Raw genomic sequence first — 19,755 nt, 5'->3', positions numbered from 1 at the left:
CCCTTTCACACGGGCGAGTATTCCGCGCGGATGCGATGCGTGAGGTGAACGCATTGCACCCGCACTGAATACCGACCCATTCATTTCTATGGGGCTGTTCACATGAGCGGTGATTTTCATGCATCACTTGTGCGTTTGCGTGAAAATCGCAGCATGCTCTATTTTCTGCGTTTTTCACGCAACGCAGGCCCCATAGAAGTGAATGGGGCTGCGTGAAAATCGCAAGCATCCGCAAGCAAGTGCGGATGCAGTGCGATTTTCACACACGGTTGCTAGGAGACGATCGGGATGGAGACCCGATCATTATTATTTTCCCTTATTACATGGTTATAAGGGAAAATAATAGCATTCTGAATACAGAATGCATAGTAAACTAGCGCTGGAGGGGTTAAAAAAAAAATTCTAAAAATGTAACTCACCTTAGTCCACTTGATCACGATGCCCGGCATCTTCTTCTGTCTCCTTTGCTGAACAGGACCTGTGGTGAGCATTAATTACAGGTAAAGGACCTGTGGTGACGTCACTCCGGTCATCACATGATCCATCACCATGGTAAAAGATCATGTGATGACCGGAGTGACGTCACCACAGGTCCTGTTCAGCAAAGGAGACAGAAGGAGATGCCGGGCTACGCGATCAAGTGGACTAAGGTGAGTTAAATTATTATTTATTTATTTTTAACCCCTCCAGCGCTAGTTTACTATGCTTTCTGTATTCAGAATGCTATTATTTTCCCTTATAACTATGTTATAAGGGGAAATAATACAATCTACAGAACACCGATCCCAAGCCCGAACTTCTGTGAAGAAGTTCGGGTTTGGGTACCAAACATGCGCAATTTTTCTCATGCGACTGCAAAACGCATTACAATGTTTTGCACTCGCGCGCAACGCACCCGCACATTTTCCCGCAACGCTTGTGTGAACCCAGCCTAAGTGGAACATTCTCCAGTGTACACCGCGATCACATACTAACATTAGGGCCACATACAGGTAGAATCCATGAACTGTAGAGTAATGGTAGTATGTTCAGTGTATGGTGTGGATGAGTGGCATTTTCATTTAGAAATAGAATTAAGTGAACTTAGTTTAAACAGGTGGGAGAAATGAAGACGTTTACCACCTCTGACAAAAGAAAAGGCCAGAGATGTGAGGTGAAGCTGTTTGATGACACCGTTGACTCATTTGCAATGATCTGGTGAGTACAGTTTACTGCACACTATAGGTACGGCTGGTTACCTGCATTGTACAACACACACTGTACCTTGGGCATTCACATCTGTCCTCTGTCTGTTAACCCTGACCCCTGCTGCCTGCTTCTGCATTAATGGCAAGCTATAAAACAGATTTCTTTTCCAAGATATTCATAGAATAGGAAATGGATTATTATCAGAATAATTTGAGGCACCAATTACTTGATAGCCTTCACTATCCTACTTCCACTACGTCCTAAGGCCTCTTGCACACGAACGTTGTGTGCCCGTGGCCGTATTGCGGCCCGCATACGGTGGGTCCGCATTCACTTGAATGGGTCTGCAATCACGGAAATGCAGAACGGAAGCACTACGGAGTGCTTCCGTGGTGTTTCTGTCCGTGTCTCCGCAGTCCGCACCGCAAAAAAATAGAACTTGTTCTATTTTTTTGCGGTGCAGACGGATCACGGACCCATTCAAGTTGAATGGGTCTCGATCCGTCCCGGCCGCTGCACGGACGCTGCCCGTGCATTGGGGACCGCTAATTGCGGTCCCCAATGCACGGAACGGAGCCACAACGGCCGTGTGCAAGAGGCCTAAAACATATATCATGGTGCTAGCTCTGGTGTTATTTGGGGATTTATGACTTTTTATTTTTCAGCACCACTTTGAAATATGTCAGTGTGTGTACAATATAGCAGTATTATGTGAGTATGGTGCTATTATTTAGCCCTTTACGGGGTCCACTATTTTTTAGCAGTATTACTATGAATTTTACTTGTGCAGGAGAAAACTGCATGACAAAAATGTCTGTATAAAAAAATGTGTCACCCAAAAGACGCTTGCAAAAAATGCATGAAAATTATGGTATTTTTTAACTTTCACACTTGCGTTAAAGTTTTCCGGCACTGAGTTCCGTCCTAGGGGCTCAATAGCGGGAAAAAACTGATCAGTTTTATCTTAATGCATTCTGAATGGAGAGCAGTCCGTTCAGGATTTATCAGTTCAGTCCCTCTTACGTTTTTTGGACGGAGAAAATACCGCAGCATGCTGCAATTTTCTCTCCGGCCAAAAATGCATGCACAGACCTTTAAAAATGCAAAAAGAATTAATACCGGATCCGTTTGCAATGCATTTGTGAGACGGATCTGCAACCGGATTGCCTGCTGTTTTGCCAGAAGAGTGAAAGTACCCTAATAAAGCCAAAAAAAAGCAGCAAAAAATCCATCAGAATGAAATAAGTATATCCATAAATACATCAGACTGAAAATTTTTATGACATAACAATTGCATTCCTTACCCAAATGTAATACAAATCAATAGCCATGACTGTTAAGATGGAAGATGGAGCTAGAAAAGTTTCAGCCCATGTAAAGTAAGGAGAACGCGGGAACAGTCTCTGTAAGTTACAGCGCTAGTACGTTTGTCAGAGAGCTCTGTCAAATCAGAAAGAATAAGACTAATAAAAATGAACTCTTATGGCGTCCATATCTCCGTATTGTATGGCTATAAAACAAAAAATGGTGCCTGAGGACAGAGTTTAAATTAACGGTGCAAACATTTCTATTAATTGTATTTTCAAGATTTTATTCATCTCTGACTACAATAAAACACTGCAAATAATAAGTACATGATGACTTTCACACAGTCGCAGGAATAAATGTGTTTAAAGCAGCAGAAACCTACAGAATGGGAGAAAAATGGCTGAGGTTTGGGCTGCATATAAACATGCTGTGCAGTAGGACACGTACTGAGTGGTTGCGGTAAGGCTGCAGTTTGCATTAAGTGCATATGCAGTCACCCGGTGGTTCATTGCCTAAATTTATTTAACTTTATGCACTTTGTATTTCAAAGGCTGTGTATGGGAGCCATAGGGTTAAAATTTTCTGGCCTCTTAGAGACAGTTGCTGGGTGTGGGCTGGTCGCTGTTAGTTAGATGCTGTAGTGAGTTGGGTGTGGGAGTGGAAAGGAGAAGCAACAGACTGAGATACAGCCATCTTATCAGACTCAAACAAGTGCCAACCTCTGAGGGACACAAGAATATGGTAGAGTGGCCATTAGAAAGGGAAAGTGCATGTACAAGAAGCTAGTGAAGGTAACGCATGTGTCAGGCTGTGGACTTCACTGCATTTGGTTGGGTTAGTAGCTTCAGGCACCCTTTCATACTCAAGAGATAGACTGGACATCTGTTAAAAGACTACACCCAGCATTTGGGCATTTGTATTGCTATTGAGAGAGAATTTATACCACTTTGCCGGATTGGAAAGATTGGTTTGCAATCAGGAAAGGGATTCAGAGAATGTCTGTTTAATCCAATCTAAAGAGACTGTGCCTACCCGTGTAAGTGCATGTTTTTATAAACTGCCGGAATTTACAGTAAAACGTGTTCCCTGGTTGCACCCAGAGCCAGCTCCATCATTGTACAGATGTTTTGTTACACGGTACTGCACTACTATGGGCCCCTGCTTTGCACCCCACAATGCACCAACACCAAGGGCATTCAAAACCACCACCAGACAGGCAGGGCTGGTCTTAGACAAAATGGGTAAAAGTACAATTGGGGCCCCAAATTCTGAAGTATTGCAATATCTATCACATTCAGTGGATTCTGACAAATATATAATGGTTGCTAGGAGATATAGATTGTTTTTCTTTCGTTTTTTTTTTCCCGCACCTGAAAAACTCATCACAACTGATTGCATCCGTGTGAAAAAAACTGAACCACTGAATGCAATTGCAGACAAAACTGACTGAACTTGCGTGCAAAACCATCAGCTTTTTCCTGAACAGATCTGGACACAATCCGTATCGTTTGTTTGAAAGGAGCCTTAGGGCTCATTTTTTGTGAAGTGATGTGTAGGTTTATTTTTGTATACCATTTGAGAGTGTGTATGCCTTTTTGATCACTTTTTATTCTATTTTTTGGGGAGGTGAAGTGACCAAAAAACAGCAAATCGCCCATTTAGCTTTTTTTTCATTATGCCATTCATGGTACAGGATAAATTATTTTATATATTAATAGTTCAGGCATTATGGGACGTGTGATACTAATGATCTTTATTTTTTATTATATTCTTGTTTATTATATTTTGAAAAAAATGTTTTGTTTTTACATTTATTTTTACCCCCTTAGTGGTCTTGATCATGCAATTTGTCTGATAGCTTCTCCCACAGAATGCAATAATTTACCAGTGTAGCCTATGGGAGATTCTGCAGCGTACTCAAGTTAGGTTTAGAAATGTTCCTGGGTGTTGTAGTGCAATAGACACTAACCTGAGACGGCTGACTCTCTGCAAGGGCAGGTGATGATGAGAAATGTTCGTGACGCCAGTGCCAATTAAACGGTGGCACGCCGTTTGCTGATAGCAGGAATAACTGAGGAACCACGTGATGTTAAAACAGAATTCGAACTTTAGTAGTCATCATTTAGGGACATTGACGGAAGCGCAGTTCCTTTGAAGACAGTTGATTTTCAATACAGTTGATGCAGGCAATATATATATATATATATAGCAAGGTGACTTTAGAGTGTTAAACACAGGACTTGCAGTACAGGCAGCTTGCACTCTATTCCTGACTGATCCTGGAACATAGAAACTCTTCTCCAAGGTCTAATGCCCTAGCTCTGGCGTATATCCTTGGTTTTATCTCTATCAAGTACCTCCTCTGTTGTCTTGAGTACCTCTTGCTTTTCTTGACTTGCCTCTGTCTCTCTCTCAGTTTCCTCAGGCTCTAGAAACTTCAGCACTCCCTTCCTGCCTAGGCCCTAGCCTATTTATACTGAACTGGGGGGGCTCCCTCTGCTGGCTAGAATAAAGATTGCCTGCACCAGGCCTAACTGGCTTAAAGGGAAACACACATTACATTCTAGCAGTGTCGGGTAACCTACCCGTATGCTGCACACCCCCAGACTTTAACGTGAGTAAGGCCTCGTACTCACACACCTTCCTGAACCGGCATAACATAGTACATAACATAAGCATTCATTATAAATATAATAAATAATTGTTTCACACAGAAAAACATAACATTGGTAACTTCATGAATAAATGACGCAAGGGAAAGAGGCATCTTCTTGCTTCTTAGGCACGGCCGCTGACCTGGCACAGCGGACTTAGGGTGAACCAGGTTAGTCCATCTTTCTTTGGTGGCAGTATAATAACGGAACTACCCAGGGGTTTCCTGTGGGTGTATCACAGGCAAGGGCTCACGTGGGGGAGTCCATTCTTGTGCACAAATGTCAAGCAAAGTATTACCAGTAGCAACTGCTCGGGAGGAGACACCACCAGTATAGTCAAAGTCCCCTAAACGGACTGGCGGACGTCCCCTGGTCATCCGGGTGGACCTTCTCAACACAGGGGTCTCCTCTTCCCTTAGCAACGAGGTAGAAGAGAGAGAAGCAACAGGAGGGTCTCCATCAGTGAGACCTTGGTCAGGAACAACAGGAACAACAGGAACAACAATATCCCCTAGAAGGGGGACTGGATCCGGGGCATCTTGAACCGGCTCTTCTGGAGGTGAAGATACATTAGGTGCCGGAGCGGGCACCAACAAGTTCAACCATGGTGTCAGAAGCCAATGCATGGGATCAGCGTCATACCTCAGATTACTGACAGCCTGCATAGGATCCTCGGGCGGTATTGATGACTCTGACACAGGGGATTCAGATCCAGAACTCTCGGCACTAGGTTCTGGTGTCAGGCAGAGCTTTAACCGGTTTCGGTGTACAATTTGGGATCCCTTGCCTTCCCGGGTGATCTCATAAGTGTGAGTTCCAACATTTGGGATTGCAGTGACAACATAGGGACTTCGCTCCCATTTACTGTCCAGTTTACTGGTACGGCGGTTATTTTTTAACCATACCACAGCCCCTATTGTCAAGGGTTCTGCATGGGCTGCTTGATCATAGTCTTTCTGCTGTCGGTCCCTAGCATAGTCCATACGTTCCTGAACAATGGCTTTGGCTGTATTCAATCGCCTTTGATGCTCAGCAACCCAGTCGGTGTTAGGTAATGGGTTAATGCAATCAGGTACATGTATGTCCAATGAATGATCAGCAGGCAATGTCCCTTGGCGCCCAAACATCAAATAAAAAGGGGTATACCCAGTGGAACAATGGATGGTATGATTGTACGTGAACATGAGCTGTGGCAACAGATTAGGCCAATCTCCTCTGGTTTCAGGAGGCACGGCCCTCAGCATCTCTATCAAGGTCTGATTCATTTTTTCACATAATCCATTACCTTGAGGATGGTAGGCCGTTGTCCGGATCTTCTTACAGTTGTGTAAGCGGCACAGTTCATGGAACAGATGGGACTCAAAGGCAGGTCCTTGATCGGTGAGGATCTTTTCTGGACATCCGTAGGGCAGGAGGAAGTGTTTCCAGAACAGTTCGGCTGTAGTCTTGGCTGTCTGGTCTCTCACAGGCACCGCTACAACAAACTTAGTGAAATGGTCAATAATAGTCATGGCATAAGCATACCCTGAGCGACTAGGCTCCAGTTTCACATGGTCGATGGCGACAAGTTCAAGAGGACGGGTACTTACAATGGGTCTCAGTGGTGCCCTCTGATCATGGTGCTCACTTCATTTTAAGGCACAGGCTACACACTCCCGACACCACTTCTCAATGTCTTCTCTCCTGCCCACCCAGTAAAACCGCTGGCGGATATTAGCCTCAGTCTTTTGGACCCCAAAGTGACCGGATTGATTGTGGTACATCTCCAACACCATACCTGCATCTCGTCGGGGTATGAGAATCTGGTGTACTCTTTCGTTGGACACTGGGTCTAGGCTTCTCCGTAGCAATAGGCCCTTTTGTATGAAGAGTTGATGGCGCTGTCTCCACAGTTTGATGAGCTCAGGATCTGCACTCTTACGCCGAATCCTCTCAGGGGCTCTGCCACTAGTAATGAAGTCCAACAACTCACCCAGCACTCTACTTTCAGACTGTAGTTTCACCCACCTTTCTTCTTTAGGTTCAGGCCTACTGGAGGGTGAAGGAACTGCAGCTCTGTCATTGGTAGCTCGAGCCTGATCCTGTTGAGCAAATTTGTTATAGAAGGCCGGCATCTCTACATCTTCCCAAGCATCTCGCACATCATCAGGAGCTGTCTCTGTGGGAAGCCTGGATAAAGCATCAGCATTATCATTAGTACGTCCAGCACGATATTTTACAGAGAAATCATAGTTGGCGAGGCGAGAGGCCCATCTCTGCTCCAAGGCCCCTAATTTAGCTGTATTTAGATGTGCCAGAGGGTTATTGTCAGTGAATGCAATGAACGGGGTGGCGGCTAGATAATCCTTGAATTTTTCTGTCACTGCCCACACTAATGCCAGGAACTCTAGTTTGAAGGAACTATAATTCTGGTCATTTTTCTCAGCTCCTTTCAGGGAGCGGCTTGCATATGCTATCACTCTTTCTTTTCCCTCTTGGATCTGGGCTAACACAGCTCCCAGGCCTCGCTTGCTAGCATCAGTATACAGATGGAAGGGCTTGCTGTAGTCTGGATAACCTAACACAGGAGGCTCTGTCAGTTTCTTTTTTAGCAATTGGAACGCTATCTCTCTTTCCTCATTCCACTCAATGGGCACCGGAGTTCTAGGGCTTTTCTTGGGTTGCCCCCTCAAGAGCTCCTGGATAGGATCAGCTATTTGAGCAAAATGGGGGATAAAACGTCTATAGTAGCCGGCAAAACCAAGGAAACCCCTCACTTCCTTGACGGTAGTAGGAACCGGCCAATTACGGACAGCCGCTAGCTTATCAGGGTCAGGTTGCACGCCCTCTCCGCTTACCACATGCCCCAGGTATTTTACCGCAGGTTTGAGCAAGTGACACTTGGATGGCTTTACCTTCAAGCCATATTTGATAAGGATTTCAAATACTTCTGCCAAATGTTTCAGATGGTCTTCATATGTTTTTGAGTACACAATGACGTCATCTAGATACAGCAGCACTGTTTCGAAGTTTTTGTGACCCAAACACCGCTCCATTAGTCTCTGGAAAGTTCCTGGGGCATTACATAGCCCGAACGGCATACAATTGAATTCATACAGGCCCATGGGAGTGGTGAAAGCAGTCTTTTCCCTATCTGCAGGGGCCATAGGTACTTGCCAGTAGCCACTGGTCAAGTCCAATGTGGAGAAATAGGCAGAGGAGCCCAGAGCAGTTAGTGACTCCTCAATGCGGGGCAGTGGGTATGCATCCTTGTGGGTTATTTGGTTAATTTTTCTATAATCCACACAGAAACGGATACCACCATCCTTTTTCTTTACAAGGACCAGGGGTGCAGCCCACGGACTACGGCTGTCCCGGATTACATTAGAGTCTTTCATCTCTTGGATCATTTCTTTTACAGTCTGATATGAAGTAGGCGGTAAGGGTCTGTATCTCTCCTTGATAGGAGGGTGAGAGCCAGTAGGTATGGTGTGTTGTATGGCACTAACCTCTCCATAGTCAGTAGCATGCTTACTGAAGGCCTGGTGGTGCTCCTTGACAAGCTGTAGAATCTCTTCTTGTTGATGTTGGGGGGTAGTCTCGTCCCCTACATGGAGCTCTTCCCACCAGGGCACTTGTGGCTGGGTCACCGGCGAACATCCGCTGACTGCAGCTGGCGGCTTTTCTGTCACTGGAAGACGAATGATGTCTTGGAAGGACACCTGGGACAGCTGGGCAACACGGCAATGCTTAGTAAGCGCAACAGGATGATCACTCAGGTTAATCAGACGGACAGGTACTTTACCTTGGGAGACGTTCACCAGGCACTTGGCAGCTCTCACATAAGGGTAATCCTCCATCTGGATTGGTTCCACCAGGGCTGGATAATCTCGGCCTTGGACTCCCAGGACAGCACGACACCATAAAAGAGTTTGAGAATTAGGAGGCAAAGTCACAGGCTTAATATCACGGATCCTGGCAGTACAAATTTCTCCTTTCCCATTAGCAAACCTCTGCTGGGCACTTAACACAGTAATAGTCTTTTGAATCACCCTCTTGGATGCAGAGGAAGCAGTGGGCAAAGTCTGGTGTAATACGGCAAGTATTTCTGAATAACAGTTTTTGAAGACATTGGTGCCTAGAATGACAGGATGTCCTCCTCTGTCGCCGGCCTGTACTACTATCACCCCCTGTTGCGGTAAGGTTACTTCTCCCACCTGCAGGGGGGGTTCCCAGTATCCATGAATCTTTACTGGTTTGCCATTGCTGGCGATAATCTCCACCCAGGATTCAGGCGGCTGGGTCAATTGGTTGGTGTCCCAGAATCTTTCAAAGGCGGGCAGCTGAATAGTAGTGACCTGAGACCCAGTGTCTAATAGGGCTTCAAAGGAGACCCCGTTGATCTCTATGTTGATTTTAGGATGGGATCCTACATACCGTGGCATCCAATTTGGATCCTTTGGACCTAGTGTTCTACCTCCCGAGGGGTGGTCCTCAGCCTCAGGGGTTGCCCGTTTAACTGCCAGCACGTGGATTCTGTGTGTCCCAGCTTTTTGCAGTATGTACACACGGGCCTCTTGCGACCTCTATTACGCCTCCCAGGATCCCTGGGGTGAGTCTCTTGGTATGGAGGTGGGAACGGCCTAGGAGGTGACAGGAACTCTTCTTCTGACATTATGGGTTTTTCCCATTCCTCTATTTTTCTGCACACTCTCTCTAGACTTTTAGTGAGGTGATTTACTTGCTCTGTCAGCCTGGCGATAGTATCGGTAGCTGACACTTGAACAGCTTGACCGGCCTGAGCTTGCTTAGAGATAAGCGGTTTCACCCTGCAGGCTGATGACTCAGGTGGGGTGCTCAACTCCGTAGATACTGCTGACCCCAGAATTTTTATAGCCAGTTCTTTAAAGTCCAGAAAGGCACTGTTAGGGTGCTGGGCGGACAGCATCTTTAATTGGGTCCTTATTTGCTCACTAGACACCCCGTTGATAAATTGTTCCCTCAGGGTCTGGTCCTGGTTATCAGCCTCTTTGGGATCTATCTGAATTACAGCCCCTAAAGCCTCCTGAAGTGATAGGGCATAGTCACGGAGGGACTCACCGGACTTCTGTTTCTTGCCAAAGAAGTGCATCTTTATCTCTGAGGCAGTCCTAGTTTCAAATGTGGCCCTGAGGCGGGTGAATATCTGCTCTAGAGTACTCCGCTCAGTAGCAGGCCAGGATAATACCTCCCTGCGGGCAGCTCCCTCCAGTTGCGCTAGCAGGATTTCCATTTGCTGATCGGCATTTATGAGGTACAGTTTGAATAATGCCAGCAACTTTTCTTTAAAGTCTCTTAGGGTATAGGTCTCTCCTTTATAGCGGGGAAACCATGGGGCCCCGAAATAGTAAGGCATGGTAAAGGGCATCATGCTGGGGGCTATAGAATGATTAGGAGCCGCAAGCTCTCCCGGGGCCGGCTGCTCGGGAACTCCCGGTTCTGACATGTTAGCCTATTGCGATGTGGCCGCTGGTGACTAAAGGGGCCGGAACAATCCCCTTCCCTCCGGTTACAAGTTCTTACCGGTATCGCCGGGCTTGCGCAGGCCAAGTCTCGAGAGATTCCGGACGTCCTGAGTACACGATCACGTAGAAGAAGCAGGGCCGCGGCGGTGCGATGATGAAGAGGGGCGGGATTTTCTGTGTCTTTGAAGGGATCCGCCCACGAAGGTCCTCAGCAGCGCGGGAAACTTTACTCCAGGCGGCCGGTGGCCATCTTTTAGCAAGAAACGCTGTCTATTCACTGACAGCAAGCAGGATGATAAAAAGTCCATAAAACCACACTCCGGTGTGGCGATTTCTTTCCTCTTGATAGCGCAACACTGCACAGCGCTTTTTGGAGGTTTTAGGCACACTTTGGGTATGTTTTTCAGTCCACAAAGTCCACTTTAATAAAACAGGCAATTTGTCACTTTGGTCACAGGGCAACTGTATAAGGCACAAAGTTCACGCTTCTTGCACTAGAAAGCGTGCGTATCCTGTTTGTGACGCCAAAAGAGAGGTGCAGCGTACTCAAGTTAGGTTTAGAAATGTTCCTGGGTGTTGTAGTGCAATAGACACTAACCTGAGAAGGCTGACTCTCTGCAAGGGCAGGTGATGATGAGAAATGTTCGTGACGCCAGTGCCAATTAAACGGTGGCACGCCGTTTGCTGATAGCAGGAATAACTGAGGAACCACGTGATGTTAAAACAGAATTCAAATTTTAGTAGTCATCATTTAGGGACATTGACGGAAGCGCAGTTACTTTGAAGACAGTTGATTTTCAATACAGTTGATGCAGGCAATATATATATATATATAGCAAGGTGACTTTAGAGTGTTAAACACAGGACTTGCAGTACAGGCAGCTTGCACTCTATTCCTGACTGATCCTGGAACATAGAAACTCTTCTCCAAGGTCTAATGCCCTAGCTCTGGCGTATATCCTTGGTTTTATCTCTATCAAGTACCTCCTCTGTAGTCTTGAGTACCTCTTGCTTTTCTTGACTTGCCTCTGTCTCTCTCTCAGTTTCCTCAGGCTCTAGAAACTTCAGCACTCCCTTCCTGCCTAGGCCCTAGCCTATTTATACTGAACTGGGGGGGCTCCCTCTGCTGGCTAGAATAAAGATTGCCTGCACCAGGCCTAACTGGCTTAAAGGGAAACACACATTACATTCTAGCAGTGTCGGGTAAGCTACCCGTATGCTGCAATTCACTATGGGGGTAATTTATTAATGCTGGCGTTTTAGACGCCGACCTTAATATCTCCTATATCTGGCGATGGATCTTCTAGAGTTAGGCCTCATGCACACGACCATTCATTTTTTTGCGGTCCGCAAACCGCAGATCCGCAAAAAACGGAAGCCGCTCGTGTGCCTTCCACAATTTGTGGAACGGAACGGGCGGTCGTCAATATAAATGCCTATTCTTGTCCGCAAAGCGCGGACAAGAATAGGACATGTTATATTTTTTTAGCGGGGCCGCGGAACGGAGCAACGGATGCGGACAGCACACAGAGTGCTGTCCGCATCTTTTGCGGCCCCATTGAAGTGAATGGGTCAGCATCCGAGCCGCCAAAACGGCGGCTCGGATGCGGACCCAAACAACGGCCGTGTGCATGAGGCCTAATGTAGAGACGCCGGCCTCTACATAATTTCAGTGAATCCACCGCTACATCTAAATGTAAGACAGCTTCCACACTATTTTAGACCTGGCGTGAGCGGGGAAACGTCACATATTGCAGTGCAAAGGACTTTTGCGCTGCAATCTGTGCCAGGAATACACCTACTATAGGCATATTTCTGGTTAGTAAATGACCCCCCATGTTCCTAAGGAGCCCTGCCAGAGACAGAAGGCTGAGGTTGCCGTAGCAATCTAGCAGCTCCTGCGATCCCATCGTGGAGAGCCATTTGATCACCGGACTGCAGCGCACCCAGAATTTGGCTGTTCAGATGCTGTGGTCACAATTGACCACAGTATGTAAGGGGTTAGTGATCTGTGAACAGACTCTGCCACCAGGTGTTTGTTGTATAAAACAGCAGGCACTCGGTGGTTATGACGCCGGCTCAGCTCCTGAGCGGGTGTCATTTTCAAAGAACTGACAACTGCCGTTAGGGTGGCCAGAGGTCCGGTTTTAGGCTAGGCAGTCTGGTTTTCAGACACCGTGTCCTCCGACCGGCGCAGGGCCTGGATGAACACAGGGATGTCCTTTTGAACAGCTTACACTCAGCCAGCAGCACTGAGCTGTCTGAACGTGGGCTGCAGGGAGAAAGTCCCCCTCCCACCCCTGCAGCTGACCTGAGGTTCATTTTACCCTGTCCTCTGTGGAGTGGGAGGGGCGTGGTCTAACTGGATCGCGGTAAGGCTTAGCAGAGCCGGAGGTGGGGTTTTAGAGTCTGTCTTTTCAGGGTGGCCTGAATGGCCAGCCTAACTGCGGTACATATGGGGTTAAGGGCAACTACATATACTGTATATGTTCTTCTTAGGGCAGCTAGACCATTGTATATATTGATTTATTTAAAAACAATTGCTACCTGCCCCACAGTGCTTCAGTGCACATTCTTACCCCTGGTTCCTCCTGCACTGCTGCTCAGCACTTGACTTCTCCTTACTTCACTTCTGTTTCTCAACTTCTCCTGACCTGATGCTGTCAGCCTGGTCAGGTAGGTGATGCTGTGAGTGTGTCCAGGAGTGCAGTCCCAGCCGGATATGGCTTGGCGGAGGTGATCCTGTCCTGCAGTGCCTCTGCTCTGCCTCTACTGGCTCCTCTGAGAGGACGCTGAGCAGAGAACTTGAGCAAGCTGGTGCCGTACTCTGCCGCCCCTCCACTCGCTACCTATCATTGTGCCCTGCTCAGCTGCGGCCCGCCAGTTCTCTTCCGTATCTGGCGGCTGGGCCAGCAGCTGAATGGCACCGTTGTGTGGTGGTGACTGTGGAGTGAGCAGGGGGTTCCATTCATAGTCTAAGGCCTCTTGCACACGACCGTATGTTTTTTTCAGTATTTTGCGGTGCACAAAAAATACGGATGATGTCCGTGTGCATTCCGTTTTGCGTTCAGTGTTTCAGTTCTATTTGCACGGGCGCAATCCGTTTTTGACGCATTTTTCGTGCACATGAAAGAAAACTGAAGAATTACAAACTACCTGGCAACTAACAGTGAAAAAAGCATTGCATCCGGATGCAATCTGTTATTCACGCAGAAATGATACGTGAAAAATGAATGGGTCAGGATTCTGTCTGGATGCTACGTGTTTGCTGCACGCATCGTACCCTGACGGAAAATTCTCTGTAACATACTTGGATAATGGAGAACTGAATTTGTTTATTGAGCGTTATCACATACTTTCTTTGATCATAAAATGGCACAAAACAACCCCTGGAGCAAACTAAATATTCAAGAAAATGTGAACTTGGCTTCCACTTATCTGGTATACGTTAGGAAAATAAGAGTTATCTATTTGGTTGCCGTGTTCATAAATGAGGGTCATGGTGTCCATAAACTGATAACACAAGGAGGTGAATCAGTGCAGCCGTAATTCTTATATTATTTTCATTTATGTTCCCCCATTGTCTATCTACAGTTGGGATAACGAGTCCATCCAGCTGGCACAGACCTGGATACCAAGAGAAACAGGTGGGTATATATATTTACATTTCATAGCTGCTGCATCAGAGTCTTAGGGTATGTTCACATGTGGCAGATTTGTTGTAGACATTACTGCTCCTGTTCCACACAAGAGAGTTTGTAAAAAATCACATGTTGCAGAAACAACTTCATCTTTCCTCTCTGCAAACAGAGAGCTTTCAAATGGTCAGGAGCTGAAACAAAATGTAAAGTTGCTTAACTTTTCGTTCGGCGATAATTGAGCATTATTTACATAAAACCGGAAAACCCTTTGAAATCACCAAACCCAGCACAGGTTGGTGGTCTCCAGCCACCCCAATGGCTGCCCTTGATTGCTTCATCGATGCCCGGTCACCAGAACCCTGTGATTAGCTGATCTCAGATTTCTATGATACATTAAACATTGCTGGTGACATAATAATCACTGTCAATTTTGTTTTAATTTAGTTTTATTTGCATCAGAGATCCGCATAAATTACGATTCCTTCCGAAACTCAATGGTCGCAACGGTTGTGTCAAAGACTATTTTTACAACAAATCCGGGTAAGAATGTACATATGGGTTAAAGGGGACCCGTCTGCTCTCATGACAAGTCTATTTATATTGCTAAATGTCCCCCCTCCCCAATGAAATTATTATTATTTTTTTTAAACTGTCTTTGAGTATCTATTCTGAAAACTCTATGTTGTGCCATTCCTCTGTTATTCTCCCCGGAAATGCATGAATAGACTAACAACAGGCCATTACCATTTTCTTTACTGGATTGTTGGAAACAGCTGTGAGCTGTACTGGAACTGTCCCTCCTTTCTTCTGGGGTCCCCGTTCTCATGATTGGTGAGGGTCCCAGCAGTTGATCAAATACTTATTTAGGGACAACCCCTTTAAATGCCATATTACTGAGGTAGGTATTGCAAATTGCAGATCCGCAAAACACGGATACAGGTCTGTGTGCGTTCTGCAATTTGCAGACCGCAATCGGCCGGCACTATGATAGAAATGCCTATTCTTGTCCACAATTTCTCTATCTTTTTTTTTGCGGGGCTGCGGAACGGAACTATGGATGTGGACAGCACACGGTGTGCAGTCCGCATCTTTTGCGGCCCCATTAAAATGAATTGGTCTGTCCTGTTCCGCAAAATAACGGAACGGATGAGGACCCATTCATACGGTCGTCTGAATGAGCCCTTATTCTCAGGATCAATGGTCGTCCCAGAGGTCAGACCCCCACCAATCACCAGTGCTAGAGATACGTATCACTTTTCAAGACTGGAATAATTCTTTCATGCAGTGATCTCCAACCTGTGGTTCTCCAGCTGTTGGAAAACTACAACTTCCATCATGCCCTGATAGCCATAGGTTGTCAGAGCATAATGGGAGTTGCAGTTTTGCAACAGCTGGAGAGCCACAGGTTGGGAAACATTGCTTTAATATAAAGATACTTATGTTGGGTTAAAAAAAAATCATTTGGATGAGGTCTTGATATATGAATGACACAGAGGTTATCATCTCAGCCATTACCGTTATACATCGCCTGCAGTAATAATCCACTTAATCAATTGTTACAGCCAAGGATGCGACAATCCACACTGACCTCCAACAATAAATGTCAAATCCAAATTCACATCCGTCTTGGTGTATCAAGTGAATGCCAGTTAAAGTCAAAGGAAAGCCGCCCTGAGAGCCGAGGGTTGTGCACGTTCAGATTATTTCACAGTGAAGGTTCATATAAGAATTTCTCAGCATTTAAGATGGGCACATAAAACCCTCACATTTTATTTTCCCCAGACATGCCAGAGGCGCATGCCTTATTAACATACGCAAGAGATTGCATTAAGAATGGGCATTTTGTGGAAGAAAATGAGGATCTTTTTGGAGACTCCATAAAATGTAAGTAGAAAAGAATAGGACACTGTTTAATAAGGGGCAATAAAATACATGCGTATATTAACTAACCGATCCTGGTCACTGCTGCTCAACTCCTATTCACTAGGCTGGAAGATGAGCTGCAGTAACCTGGCACGGCCACTACAAGGAGGACAGAGCTGTCTGCTTCTGGCTCTGTACAGCTTCCTTGTTCTGGTGCCCATGACCCCTGCTGGCAGATTATCAGTGGGGGTACTGGGTGTTGGACCCACTCTGATAGATCATCCATATTGAATTTTTTTAACTGTGTATAAAGGGTAAAATACATTTTCCAGGACCAGTAACGAACTGGGCTGCTTGGGACCCACCAGCAAAGATTGATTTGGGGGCCCAATGTACAGCTACATGAAAATTCTACCTGCTCACACAACTAGCAGCAGCTAGATGCTCAAGATGATTGAGTATGGGGTCCCAGCAGCGACTTTGATAGGTCTGCAATAACATCAATTGCCAGTACATATGGTCATTACTCGGGGCCATGGCGAGCCGAACAGCAGCGAGGACCACAGATCTACAGTAATAAACTGGATAGTGTCTTAAAGGGCTTCTGTCGCCCCCCAAAAGTCATTTTTCATTTTTGGGCTAATTAAAATCCTTATAGTGCGATTATTCAATATATAGTGCTCTTACCTTTTTCTGTGGCTTAGTTTCTTTAAAAACAGCACTTTTATAATATGTTAATTACCTCGCTACCAGCAAGTAGGGCGGTTACTTGCTGGTAGCCGCCGTATCCTCCTTTCAAAAAAACACCCCCTCCTCCTGTTGATTGACAGGGCCAGCGAGCGCTCTCCTCCTCCGGCTGGCACTGTCTGCGTTCCAAATATCGCGCCTGCCCGTACCGGTCTTCAGTCGGCACAGGCGCACTGAGAGGAGGACGCTCGCTTGGCCGCTCCTTCCTCAGTGCGCCTGCGCCGATGACGTCACATCTACACCCGGCGCAGGCGCATCTACCCGGTTTTTCATATGGATGCCTAGGCTGGTTGAGATTTTGTAAACTGTCTATTCATATGTAGTGCAGTCAATATACTGTGCTATGTGCCACTTGTGCAAGGGGTGGAGGACTGGGGTCCCACCTTTGCTCAGGGGCCCACTGAGGGAATCGCCTATTCCCCTGTGGGCCAGTCTGAGCCTGTCCAGGACTAATAAATTCATGGCCTATCCTAAGGATAGATCATCAATATCAGAGCCTCTGGGGGGGTCTGTCTTCCAGAACTGCCACCAATCAGCTGATTATAGGAACTGAGGTGCTCAGTGTCCACATCATTCCCTCGTTTCTGTGGCACCTGGTAATGCAGCTTCCTGCATCTCAGTCCCGTTCAGTGGATCTGCAGTATGAGGCACAGCCACTCAAAAGTACGGGCTGTGCCTGGTATACAACGAAGGGGACGCGGATCTTGCTGATTGGTAGGAGTCTGATAATGATGGCCTATCCCAAGGATGCTCAACCTGCGACCCTCCAGCTGTTGCAAAGCTACAACTCCCAGCATGCCCTAATAGCTGTAGGCTGCCCAGGCATGCTGGTGTGGCGTGCCAGAACCACAGGGGCTACACGTGAGGTGCACGGTGGGCCGATGAGGGGCCAATAATAATATAGTTCATCGGTTTACTCACGGTTAGCAGAAAGCCTCCCTGGGCCGGCAGCACAGTGTTGAGAAAGACAGAACGAAATCCTCCGGGGCACGCTCTGTGGTAGGGAAGCACCAGCCTAGATGGAGGTCGAGGTGCCCTTGATGGCAGTGGTGTCTAGGGTGCTTGTGGCGGCTGGGTCCCTTGGTGGTATTTGTCGTGACGCCAGTACCGTTTATGGTGGTACAACCAATGGTAAGAATGAAGTAGACAGTGGTAGGATACAACTCACAGCTTTTACTGTGGCTGGTTTTAGTTACGGCATATGCATCCAGACAGAATACAGTCTTTTATTCTTTAGAGGAATTCTGTTGATCCACTGTTAATAGGTTTGGCTAGGTTCTGGCTCAGGCTGTGGTTCTGTAGAGGTATTTCTGGTATGCTTAGTCCTTTCTGTTTCTGTATCTTCCAAGCCGTTGAACAGGTAGCTAATCTGTCTTCTATAATGTATGGTGAGGCTGCCTGTAGCTAGATTGTCCTCCACCATGTGCAAAGGTGCCCATTAAGCCTTAGGTAGTGGCTGTTATCACCGATGTCTCTCTTTTAGCTTGGATTTCTTCCAGGGACGCAACACTATCCTCTGGTTGTAGGATGTAAGGAACTAGGAGGATCACTAGGAAAAACGCTCTCCTGCCCCTCATACCTTGGCGCTACCTCATTGCTGCTTCAGACTTCACCCACTACTCTGTGGTGTGTAGCCTCAGCTGAACAACCCACTCTACTCTCCTCTTCCTCCCAACAATCTCTTCCCCTCTTTACTAGGCCTGACTAAAGTATTTATATGAACTAAGTGCTATCCCCATCTAGTGGTGGGATGTATAAAATACACTTGACCAGCCCTATGAACAGGGATACAACAGGTGTTGTAATGCAAAATTACATGAAACACAGTAATGCAGTTTTAAAGCTATTTTGCAGTTCCCACATGTCCTGAGTGGGACGCTGCACTGGGAGTTGTAGTTTTGCAACAGCTGGAGGGCATCCCTGGCCTATTCTAAGGAAAACCAGTGGCAGTGCCATGATGTCTCTTAGTTATTTTTCACCAATCAGCGCTGCTTTAGGAGAGTTTGCACCGCTGATTGAAGGGTGGCAGCCGACTGACCGGAATCTCTTCCTGAAGAAACGCCGTCATGACCTTTCTAGAAAGAATGCTGAAGTGGGGTTTAGCACCCCCAAATCCTAAATGGACTTCTTATCTTATCCCTGTTCGCAACTCTCATTTCCAACTACAATGAACGTCTCCCTCTGGGCGGCCTGGCATGTCCGTACATTACAGACCATTGACTGATACCACGCTCTCATACATACATCTGTGTAAATAGAACATGATCTTTTCGTGTGCTGAGCGCTGAGATCTCTCAGAGATTACGACTTCAACGTTTTTTTTCCTTTAGTGGAGACTGTAAAGGATGTGTATATGGTGCAGCAGATAAAAGACAGAGCTCTTCAGTCCACTGATAAAAGCAATCCCGTCTATGGAATTGTTTTTGGCTACATTTCCAAGCTGAATATTGATTCCACCATTGACAAACTAGTTAGAAACAGGTGGTGAGTACCACTTTATATACCTACACATTACATGAGTGTCTCTTTATACATGTGCAATATATTAGTCAGTCTGCTGCTCAACTAGAAGAGACTTTACAAAATTCTGCAAATCAGAATGTGAAACAATTCATTAAAGGGCTTCTGTCACCCCACTAAACTGTTTTTTTTTTTTGGGTTACTTATAATCCCTATACTGCGATTTATGCATACATACTGTAATTAATCATTTTGGTTCAGCAGATTCTGTTAAAAACGTACTTAAAAAATATGCAAATTACCTTGCTACCAGCAAGTAGGGCGGCTACTTGCTGGTAGCAGCCGCATCCTCCTATCCTAAAGACGCCCCCTCCGCATGTTGATTGGCAGGGCCAGCGGACAGGATCGTCC

The 19,755-nt window shown here is 46.3% G+C and overlaps 1 protein-coding gene across 1 annotated transcript in view; it reads left to right on the top strand.

Moving 5' to 3' along the window:
• Positions 1-19,755, top strand: part of MEIOB (meiosis specific with OB-fold) — a 47,832-nt gene that overhangs the window by 19,165 nt on the left and 8,912 nt on the right. Inside the window, exons 6-10 of the mRNA XM_040441417.1 lie at positions 1,097-1,197; positions 14,228-14,280; positions 14,719-14,814; positions 16,057-16,158; positions 19,215-19,368. Coding sequence (XP_040297351.1) covers positions 1,097-1,197; positions 14,228-14,280; positions 14,719-14,814; positions 16,057-16,158; positions 19,215-19,368 — 506 coding nt within the window. The remainder of the gene's footprint in view (positions 1-1,096; positions 1,198-14,227; positions 14,281-14,718; positions 14,815-16,056; positions 16,159-19,214; positions 19,369-19,755) is intronic.

Source organism: Bufo bufo, chromosome 7 (assembly GCF_905171765.1).
Source record: "Bufo bufo chromosome 7, aBufBuf1.1, whole genome shotgun sequence".
NCBI classification, from domain to species: domain Eukaryota; kingdom Metazoa; phylum Chordata; class Amphibia; order Anura; family Bufonidae; genus Bufo; species Bufo bufo.
Note: the sequence above shows the minus strand (reverse complement) of the source record. Positions and strands in the feature narration are given on the sequence as shown.